Here is an 11,481-nt window from a genome sequence, read left to right on the forward strand (position 1 = left end):
GCATCCAAAGCAGAAGGATGTATCTGACTGGGTGCACTAGCATACAAAGGTGAAATTAGTGTAAAAAAAAGCAAACCCAAGTCTGCTGCTAACAAAGTAAGTCTGAAGAAACGTATCCAGTGGAACGCAAGAAAGGAAGGGAAACATACAAAGGGACCAGTGTTTGACATAAAAAATCTTTTGTTGCTCCAGCAAGCTCTGCTATTAATTACAAAGCATTGGCAGCTTATTAAAATCTGTGAGTTTCTAATCCTGGGCATGAACAATTAAGAGCTGACTGCAGCAGCTGAGACAACCACTTGGTCTTTCACAAAAACGGCAACGTGTAGAAAAGCCAATCTGCGGGTGAGAACTCTTCGAAACATGCAAATTGTTTTCTGAACCGCTCTTTGGATAATTGCAATTAGAGGCTTCGTAAAGCATTACAGAAAAGCCAAAAGGTCAAGGTCCTGTCAAACCAGAGCTGACGTCACCAGAGGATTCAGGTGCTTGGGGCTATTTGCTTCAAATCTCTGGGGAGCAAGTAAAAAAATCTGCCCGGTATTTGTTTCTGCTGCTCAGCTCCTACTGAAGCCCAAAGCAAGTCAAAAGGTTCTGCACTAAGAAGAAAGGAAAGCATCCCAAGAGAAGAGAAATGCCCTCCAACGGGACCCACCAAGCTTTAAAGATCCAATTTGGCTTGATTAACAGTAATAACAAGTACTTGACAGCAGAAGCTTTTGGTTTCAAAGTCAACGCATCTGGAGGCAGCCTAAAGAAGAAGCAGATCTGGATGCTGGAGCAAGATGAAGGAGACAACTCTGTGGTGTTCTTCAAGAGCCACTTGGGTCGCTATCTGTTGGCTAATAAGGATGGCAATGTGTCATGTGAGTCTGAGAAACCTGACATTGATTGCAGGTTCTTGGTCATTGCCCACGGTGATGGCAGATGGACTCTACAGTCTGAACCCCACAAGCGTTACTTTGGGGGATCAGAAGATCATCTCTCGTGTTTTGCCCAGACCATTACCGAGTCGGAACTTTGGGCTGTCCACCTGGCCATCCACCCTCAAGCCAACCTCCTGAGCATCAGTCGGAAAAGGTACACCCACCTCTCGGTCCAAGAAGACGAGCTCTCTGTTGACAGTAACATTCCTTGGGGGGTGGATGCTCTCATCACGCTGATCTATCAGGAGAAAAGGTATAGCATCCAGACTTGTGATAAGAGATTTCTCAGGAATGATGGAAAGCTGATCAAGGAGCCTGGTGAGAGTACAAGTTACACCTTGGAGTTTAAAGCTGGGAAGATTGCCTTCAAGGATCATGAGGGGAAGTATCTGAGTGCAATAGGTCCCACGGGAACCCTAAGATCTGGACGAAACTCCAAACCTGGCAAAGATGACCTCTTTGATTTGGAGCAGAGTCACCCTCAAGTGGTTTTACAAGCTTCTAATGGACGTCTCGTGTCCATCAGACAAGGTAAACTATTTTGCTGGTTTAATTACACGCTAATAAAACCACACGAAGTAAACTATGGATGACATCTTTACTAATATCCATTAGCCTTGCTGTGAAGTTCCTGGGGTTTGTGACAGCAAAAGCAATGTTTACAGGGTCTGAGAAAATGGATAACAGATGAGAGTTTCAGTTTTTTCGTAAGGTGCTCGAGGACTGATTAAATAGTTCCTGATACTTCTTTAAGGGGACTATGTCATTTAAACATGTTTTATAATGTATTTTATTTGTGTCAGCATAAGAAAATAAATCAAAATGTTTGAAAGGAAGCTTATATATAAGTTACTTTATAAAATTCAAGCCTTGCATTCACAAGGCTTAAGTATTTGAACTGCTTTGTTTGAAGTATATAACCTAGCATTTTTGCTAGTTACCCTTGACTCGGTAAATGTAGTTCACTGAGAGCTAAGAAGTCATGACTACAAATGTCGCCTAAAACGTTCTAACTGAAGGAATGACTGGAATACTTTCTTTTGACATTTTCCAATAACGCTACTTCAACAGCTATAGTTCTCATGGTTTCCTTAATAAGCATGTTGCAAGGCAGTAATGTGATTGACTCTTCCAGCTGCTTGACTCCAAAATAGTCTGACAAAGTCAGGCTTGGGATCCAGATTGTGAGGGGAAAAATAAATGTTTTTATGCCTAAAAGGCAGATCTAAAAGATCTAAAAAGAGAACTTAGGAGGAAGTTCCTTACACAGAGGGTGGTGAGAATGTGGAACTCACAGCCGGAAGCTGTGGTTGAAACAGAAATAACAATGTGTTTAAAAGGCAACTTGATGCAGACATGAAAGAGAAAGGAACAGAGGGAGGGGTATTGGGGGTGGGTGGGAAGCCGGTGAAGATGGAGACTCATATGGAGAACGAACAGTAAGTAGTTGGGTCAACTGGTCTGTTTCTATCCTGTAATGTTCTGTGTAATTCTATGTAAAAGGCTTAATTCAGATTAGAATTTTCCCTTTAATATTATTGAGGGTCTTCATGTGAAGAAGTAAAGATTGTGAATAAAATAATGAGATATACAGACATGCCACCATTTTTACCATCTATGAAACTAATGACTGACTCGAGGCAAAATATCAATAGGTTCAAATGATTTTTTTTCTCGGCCCTAGCTGGGTTTCCTTCATCAAGTCATCTTATAAATGGAAAGTAAGCCTTGAATTTGGAATGAAAATAGAACCAGAGATTTCAGCACTGAAGGAGGCCATTCAGCCTGTTCAGTGCTGGCTCCCCACAGGAGCCATCTATTCTAATCCCATTTCCCCGCATTTTCCTATACTCTTGATGAGCAACTGTAATTGGCCTCAATAAATACTGAGGCAAACACATTCCAATTCCTAGTAGACTTTTGTAAAAAGAATTCTTCGCTTTCCATTTGTGTTCCTCGTAATTGTTGCCATGATTCAACTCTGGAGCAACTTTATAGTAATACACTGCTCGCTTTGATGTTACATAAGTAACAAATCCCATCCCCCGTGGCAATATGTTGCACCCTGAGGTGCTGTTGGCTTGTGACTGCTCATTGTAAATGTGAGTCAGAATGGCACACACAATCAATGGGACTGAAATGAGTAATGGCTTTAAAATAGGAATGAGAACTAGGTTGGGGGGTGATTCTTCTTTGAGGTAGAGAGACCCAAAACCCGGGGACATAACCTTAAGCTTTGAGCTAAGATGGATAGAAGGAAGATCACTTCTTCACAGAGAGGATTGTGAAAATATTGAACGCTTCTTTCCAGCAGACCGTAAGTGCAGAATTGGTTGTGATGCTTAAAAGGGAGATAGATCAATACCCAGGACGTAATAAAGTGAGATGAAGAAAAGGAAGGGACATTGGATTAAAAGATCTGCCATTACATAATAAAATTATGGAGCAGGCATGACAGGCTTAATGGCTTCCTCCTGTTAGTATATTCCTAGGAATCTGCCATTTCTCTGTGGAGCTTTGTCTCGAAGCAGCAGTAATATCACACTGTTATAAAAATGCACAGTTGGATCCTGCAGTGAGATTTTGCAAACGTTTCCTAGAAATGATTACAGTACTGACTTTTTTTGCCATTGTTATTCTGCCATCGTGTTCCATGGTATTTTTAACAAATGAAATCTGAAACTATTTTGCAATTTTCCTGAAAGGAATACTTTCAACCGTCTCATTGTTAACTCCTTATCGGATGGTTCCCAGCAGGCCCAAGGTTTCTTGAAGTGGAGAACAGTTTTCAGAATTAGGTCACAGCGAGAATGATAGCAGTTAATGAAAGCAATCTCCAGCTTACTTGTAATGGAAAAAAATCCACCAAACTCATTGTTTTTCTCTGTTAATCACAAAACTACCTCTACTATATACGTGGGTGATCTCCGCAGTGCACACTGGTACAATCTCTTCCATAATGGTCCTCAGATAATGTGAAAGGACATTGGAATTGGTTCCCATATCTTGGTTGAAGCCAGAATGCTGGGACTCATTTAAAAAAAACAGCTTGATGCTGTGTTGGGAAAATGGTAGGGTGGGTATTCTAAGAGGATGAAATCAAATGGGCCAAAGGGTTTTCTTCATATGAGTAATTTTCCTTTTTATTTGTGATATTCCCCCTCCCCCTATGAAAGAAAATAATGACTCTTACTTGTATCTGGTTATTGCTTCCAACACTATAACCCTCTATATATGTTTTCATACAAGGAATGTGTAAAGCTCTATTCTGGAGGAAACCTTTTGAGGTGCATTAACTGCGCGCTGACCAGGTTGATCCAAAGAAATCGTTCCTTGGCTTAGCTTGTGATGGTCTAGTTTTCTCCTCCTGTACTCTCTACACAGTTTAATTTAACAAAACTGCTGGTATCCACACACCTTACACTATTGTAACATGTCCTGTTGTACTGCTGGAAGCAAAATGATACAGGGTTTCGACAGATTAAAATAGACCAACAGTAAAGCGATTAGGAGAGGGTATCTCAATTTATACCTGTTGTCGCATTGGTCAGGTGCTGAGATAACTGAGCATTTGCATAGATCTATTATACCGCATGTTAATGTCTTTAAGATACTAAAAAGCCCCTGACACTCTGGCGTAATTTGCTTTCAGATCGCGTTGCTTGTCCCTAATTTATACAGCGTTTCCGTGGCAAATTCACCATGAAAAGCTTAATAATAAACCGGCATTGAAGGCCTGAAGGAACTTCACTCAGTTGACTGGAGTTCAATCACTGTCTCCCTCCCCCCAGTTATGGTGAGAATATCTGGTTTCATTTATCTCACTTGATTATAATTGAGTCCACTCTGACACTTCCTATGGAAAGTCAGTTGAGTCTCTCAATACCCATATTTCTTCACCTCTCCCGATTCTGCAGTGTTTTGTGGCCTTTTGTAATTTTAATCTGAATAAAAGATGAGGGCTACGTGAGACTTTCTGTAACGCAAGCTGACTTGTGATCCGATCTAGTTCCATTATTGCTTTTTCCAGTGTTTATATGCAGGCAACAACAACAACAACAGCAGCAGCAGCAGCAACACAACAACAGCAACAACGGCAACAACAACTTGCATTTATATAGCGCCCTTTACGCTGGACAGTGTCTTGGATCGCTTAAGTAGAAAGTTCATTGCTAAATGTAACTGATTTTGGCGTGTCAGTGGAAACGCCAGTGATGCCTTGCGCTGTGATTGTAAGTTAATGGAAAGACCAGGTGTCATATGTCTGGAACTCCTCACTCCTTTCTCTGTCAAGTCTGTGTTGTTACGGAGTATGGAAAGCATTAAATTAATGCTCAGGCATTGAATCCGAGGACCAAAGTCCTGCTGGGAAGTCAGATGTTTCAGGGCTTTTGATGGAATTCCCTGGGATTTAGAAACGTGACTGGACTGTACCAAGTGCTGTTCTTACAGTTAGTGTTAGGAAGAGCTAATGCAGAACGGAACGGTTCCTCACCGGAAAATTCAGCTGCAATGATTTTGACAAACGATAATGTCTTATGGAAAAGGTCAAACGCTGTATTTATTTTAAATATATATATTTTGTGTAGTTTAAACATTCAAGTGACAGTCAGTATAAAGCATCTTGCCACAAGTAGGTTGCAGACTCCTCGATGAGTTGTCAAGGCCACTCTCCCTTTTCCCCCTCTACTGAAGCTGAGGATGCTGATTTAAACTTTCAGAAGCATAAGATTGGGTGGATTCCTTTGCACTACAAATAAGCTGGGGGGAAGGGAGAGACTGTTCTTAATAAATAATAATAATAATAATCCTTGCATTTGACATAGCGCTTTTCACGTCTTCTAGACGTCCCAGAATATACTGTAAAGTGAATTAACTGTATATTTGTGGGCAAACGCAGCAACCAATTGCGCACAGCAGTGTCCCACAAACAGTCATGGATAGAAAATGACCAATTTATTATTGTTTTGTTTTTTGGAGGGATTATTATTAGGCGTGTGGAGTAAGGAAACTTGTCCAAGGTTTCGCCCTCTGCCTGGAATTGAACGCTATCATTCTGGGTGCGACCTGATTTTGACAACTGTTCTCTACATCAGGAAACTTTGGGGTTGTCCAGAACCGTTAGGTAATAAACTGTCTGTGGCCATTCTTCGTGTATAAGCTTAGTCAGCGAGTGTTGGTAAGTTGGTCGATGACACAGCCAAACCAGAATGTGATGCCTCCACACACACACACGCACACACAAACACCACATACTCATAGTTTCCTTCAAAGTCTTGCTGGATAATGATAAGGAACAGCATCCTGAGTTTGAGAAACTGTTGAATTCAGTTTTAACTTCCATGTCGTGTTTTTTTCTGTAGTTCTTAAAAGAAACGTATAGAAGACCAGCTTCAAAATTAAAGTAAGGTTCTGATTAAGAATCTGCCTAATTCTTGGATGCTGTGAATTCCAGCGTTAATAGAACAAATCCAGATCTAGGTTGAATTTTACCCCTCTGGTTTTATAACTCATTCCAACCCCGATCCTTGGTCTCGAAGGTTACAAAAGTAAGTACTGTTGCAACTCGTGAAGCAAATGTCAAGGTCACTGTCCCCATTCTCAAGGACATTCACTTCTGCTATTTAGAGACTTTGGAACTGTGATTGCAAATTGCTGAATTCATGGAATACACGGAAAAATACATGGCACTTGTGACATGAGTTCTCTCAGTACCCAGCCTTGGGGCAGCAGCTACTGTGTAAAGGAAGGAATTCTGAAAGACTGAGAGGAAAGAGTAGATACATATAGCAGGGTTGTGGGGGGTTGGGAAAGAGACACAATCGGTTACTGGAGTAGCTCGAGCCCAGGCCCTAATCAGTTAGTAGATACCGCTCAGAAGCTGAATGGGCAAAGAAGGTTTCTGTTGGTTTTAGCAAGAACGCAAAGGTCCACTTATAAGTTATGCTGTGCCATTACTTTCAACCTCCTGCACATGTCAATATATGCTGGTTTAATCTCCTTCCTGGCTCCTCCCCTCCCCACCAAAGAGTCCATTCATGTCACATCCCTTGTGCCTGTACCACTTGACAAGTCTGAGATTTGATTTTTCTTTTACCAGTCAAATTTTATAAAATTGTGTACAAGCCCGCTGAGCAAGGGTTTTGAGTTGGAAAGTAAAACAGGTTAGTTAGGTAAAGAAATTTAAATTAGAGGATATATTTCAGTGCCCTGAGAGATCCTCCCGACATGAAAGGCACTGTACAAAGTAATTTGTTGCTGATGACAAACGGATACATGCACTGATGGGCTTATGATGCATTATATTGATGTATTATGTATTATAATCATCTCAGCAAGGAACGATGGGTTCAATCTCTCTCAGAGAGAGAGAGAGAGCATTTGCCCATCCTTCACTGTGATCCCTTTGCTTAAATAATAAGAACAATCCTTGCATTTGATATGGTGCCTTACCTCATCGTTGAAACGTTACAAAGCACTACATAGGATTTACTGTAAAGTGAATCAGTGTCAATTTGTAGGCAAATACAACAGCTAATTTGTAAACATCGTTGTCCCACAAACAGCCATGAGGGTGGGCGTGGCGGGGTTGGTACTGAGCTCAGGAGTGTATGATTTTGCATGTTGTGTGGCCTCTGTTAGTGCCTTAGGACGTGCTCCCGACCTGAAAGGCGCTATACAAATCTAATTTTGTTGTTGTTGTTGCAGTTATTCAAACAGTTGTGTGGGGTTGGGACATTTCTGTGCAGAGGCGACTTTTTGTATGGGCAAACAAGGTAGCCACATGTGCCAGCGATGCCCTACAAGTTATTGGGTGTATGACCAATTAACCCAAAGGGTTGTTGGCTAGAACACGAGGAGAAACTCTCTTCTCTTTTTGGAGGGTGTTTATGAGATCTCCGATATCCACGAGAAAACACCTCGAGTCTGTAGTGGGGGAAGGAGAATAATTAATTGATTTGAGCATCAGTGTATGTTATAGGTTTACACCACACATCCTGGTGTCTCTCCATTCACTAGGTACAATTAATGTCCTGTCTGTACAGGTTGATTCTATTCTGTTTGCATCCAAAATGCCCAATGGATCTTCCAGATCTGTGACAGATGGGGAAAGCAGCATTCAGGTTAATTGGACTGACTATTAGGCAGATTTCCATTCTAAAAGGCTTTCCAATGATCCACTGATTTACAGGAAGCTATTTTGATTGCATCTAATATAAGAAGGCAGTCAATCTGTTCGCGTGACAAAGATGATTATAATATTGCAATGCACATCACATTTGCCTGAAGATTATGAGGCTAGAGCATTTGTGCGCAAGAGTCCAAGAATGGGACTGTTTCCTACTAATAGCCTTATTGCAAGGATTAAGAGCAATTACCTTACAAACTTCTCACAATGACCCTACTTAACCTGCTGAAGACTTTCTGATAGAAGAGAAAAACACCCTTGAATTTCTTTTCATATAAAACCCACCAGCTCTAACACTTTCACTTCCTCCCTTGTAACACTGGGTGACAAAGTGTGTTGAGAAGGTGTCATCAAGTTCATGATCTTTAAGTGTCAGGAACTGAATGCGTTTTCAAGTCTTTCCTGATACAGTTCAATGCCAGGTAAAATGGCAAAGATGTTATAAGGGAGGATCAATATTTTCTCAATAAAATAAATGTCTGCCATTTTCTCATTGGCTACCAATAGTTTTTTTTTCGATCCCAAAGAATTCTCTTTGTTTTTATCAGGTATGGATATCTCAGCTAATCAGGACGAGGTGACGCATCATGAAACATACCAGATGGAAATTGACAAAGAAACTAAAAAATGCATCTTCCGTACACACACTGGAAAGTTTTGGACCTTGGTAGCCCATGGGGGAATCCAGTCCACAGCCACTGAAGTGTAAGAACAACAACAACAACTTGCACGTATATAGCACTCTTCACGCAGCGTAGTGTTCCAGAGCGCTCGACAGTGGCAAAGCACACTGCTGAGCCGGGGAGAGGGGGGAGGTGACCATACGCACGGTCGAAGAGGAAGGTCTTCGGACGCAACCTGAAGATGGGGAAGGAGAGGGCAAGGTGGAGTAAGAAAGATTTAAAGCAGGCGGCTCTCCAGACTGGCAACCTATCCACCAACTATAGCCATAGCATCTGAGGTCTGCAATTTCACCGAGTCTTAGCTTTGTGAGACATTTTTTTCCACAATCCTGAAAAAGAGATGGCCTTTCAAATTAAGGCTGAATTTAAGAATTTTCCACTATTCTTAAATTGCGAGTAGCAGACTTTCAAGTATAATTTTAAACCAACAAATATCTTACAGGCTAAGGCTAGGTGGAATTTCGGGATCTCCGATAAGCGTTCATTGTAGGTTGAGAATACCATCACCTTTTTTAACAGAAGCTTTTGTTTCTTTCTGATCCAGAGATGCCAACAGTATGTTTGAAATAGAATGGCGTGGACGACGAGTAGCACTCAAGGCTAACAATGGCAAATACATTTACACGAAGAAAAACGGACAGCTTGCATCAGTGAGTGATTCACCAGGTGAGACTGACTGCAGTGACAAAGTCTACACGGTCAAAGTGCAGGTGTAGATTTTTTGCCTTGGTTTTAAGTAGTTGCTGCAGATCAGTTCTGCACCTCACCCTTAACATAGCAGAATTTTCATTCAAGGAGAGTACACTGCTTTCTTGAACAAAAAAGTGCTTCTTACTCACTAGGCCCCAATTCCACCTGATCTTAGCACGGAGGGCCACTTTGCCTTAAAATTTAAGATGGCACAAAATTTGAGGACAATTCTTTAACTTGGTCTTAATTTGGAAAGATGTGTAAAAACAACATTTTAGAGTTAAATTCGTGTGAAACACTTTGAGAAGTTTTGGTGATGTGATGATATGATAAAGCGCTATATCAAATGCAAGGATTATTATTATTATTTATTTGATACATCACCTTGATTGATAATGTGCATTTAGACTGAGGATCTAGGATCTAGACTGAATCTAAACCAAAGTCATGACTCAATCTTTTCTGTTGAATTAGGTGAAGATGAGGAGTTTGTACTGAGACTGATTAATAGGCCAATCTTGGTATTACGAGGAAGCCATGGGTTTGTCTGCTACCATAAAAGTTCCAACACACTGGATGCCAATCGGTCAGTTTACGATGTCTTTCAACTCATCTTTGACAATGGGGGCTACCACATTAAAGGTGAGGACTTGCACTTAGAGTGACAGTAAATTACATAGAACTATTCCACTAATGGGATAAGAATGAAAATAAAGGTAAAGCTATAAAATGGATAGATGGAGTTGCCGTCCTTCAGAAGAGGTTCTCTCTGCTTGTTCTTCAGGTGAGAGTTAAGGACCCTGTGACATTATTCGAAAAGAGAACGGAGTTTCTCCTGGTGTCCTGACCAACAATCCTCCAGATTAACTGGTCATTTACCTCATGACTTGCTGTGTGCAAGATGGCTGCTGTGTTCACCCAGAACAACAGGCATTGCCCTTGACATAAATTACTGTGGCTTTACTTTAAGAATTTTCAGTGTAGTAAGGTGCAGTTAAAATGCACTTCTTCCTTTCTCAATGTGCTAATAAACACAAAGAGAATTACTGATGAGTAGTGATGGATGCTCTGAATGAACCTGATGATAACATGAGGATATGACTATGCCTGTGTTAGCCTTTTGACTTGGATTCCTGAATGAACAGCTGGGTCATTGATCAAACCATTGTTAAAATACATACTCTTTGTTGGTAGGCTCCAATGGAAAATTCTGGTACATATCCAGCAATGGGACAGTCTGTACTGACGGCGACATGCCCGAAGATTTTTACTTTGAATTCCGAGATCACGGTCGAATGGCCATCAAAGCAAAGAATGAAAAGTACCTGCGAAGCGACCAGGCAGGTGTACTCAAACCAGACGCAGTTGATGTGGACAGTTCGACACTGTGGGAATTTTAACATCGGTGACTAGGTAGATCATGCGAATTCCAGCTGTATTTCTTTACCAACGTTGAACAACGTGAACAACATGTAGAGTTAAACTGTAGGACTTTGTGCAGGGGTTCAAATAAAAATATGACTTCACGTCCTCCGGCAAGGACCTATCAACCTAATTTATTGTAACTGGGTTCTCATCCATCACTTGGACACTGTAACCTGTACCGTGGAACATAATTACAATCTCAGCATACAGCTGTTGGGCCATTGATGGTGTGTTGAGCAGCCAATCCATTTGATACTGATCATAAAATATGGAAGAATATTTCTGTGAGTGGTTCGCAATGGTTTGCTGCGGAGTCTTGGTTGACATTCTTGGAGCTTTGTTTTTCTAGCAAAACTGATAAGACTTGCACTTAAGATGCTATCCGATCACAGTTGTCTCTGATTTGATGACTACAGTTCTTATTTGAACCCCTGTCTATACTGAGCCAGCGTAGTACAGAAAGTAATTATTATTATTATTAGCGTCCCTGGAATGCTGAGCAAAACAAAAATAATTACTTTATAAATTAGTGACAGCTCGCGTTGCTGATTACATTCTAGTGTGCTCA

The 11,481-nt window shown here is 41.0% G+C and overlaps 1 protein-coding gene across 1 annotated transcript; it reads left to right on the forward strand.

Annotated features, from left to right (window-relative positions):
• Positions 1-634: 634 nt before the first annotated feature.
• fscn2b (fascin actin-bundling protein 2b, retinal) lies at positions 635-10,980 on the forward strand. The gene is made up of 5 exons (XM_007888558.2): positions 635-1,457; positions 8,664-8,820; positions 9,343-9,464; positions 9,963-10,130; positions 10,683-10,980. The coding sequence occupies exons 1-5, from the start codon at positions 635-637 to the stop codon at positions 10,886-10,888; spliced, it is 1,476 nt and encodes a 491-aa protein (XP_007886749.1). The 3' UTR covers positions 10,889-10,980.
• The last annotated feature ends 501 nt before the right edge of the window (positions 10,981-11,481 follow it).

The sequence above is a fragment of the Callorhinchus milii genome, unplaced genomic scaffold (genome assembly GCF_018977255.1).
Source record: "Callorhinchus milii isolate IMCB2004 unplaced genomic scaffold, IMCB_Cmil_1.0 Scaffold20, whole genome shotgun sequence".
Lineage (NCBI taxonomy): Eukaryota > Metazoa > Chordata > Chondrichthyes > Chimaeriformes > Callorhinchidae > Callorhinchus > Callorhinchus milii.

Coding starts and splice junctions, on each gene's coding strand:
- fscn2b (XM_007888558.2), top strand. CDS start 635: ATGCCCTCCAACGGGACCCACCAAGCTTTAAAGATCCAATTTGGCTTG. Junction 1,458..8,663: donor TCTCGTGTCCATCAGACAAG/GTAAACTATTTT, acceptor TGTTTTTATCAG/GTATGGATATCTCAGCTAAT. Junction 9,465..9,962: donor ATCAGTGAGTGATTCACCAG/GTGAGACTGACT, acceptor CTGTTGAATTAG/GTGAAGATGAGGAGTTTGTA.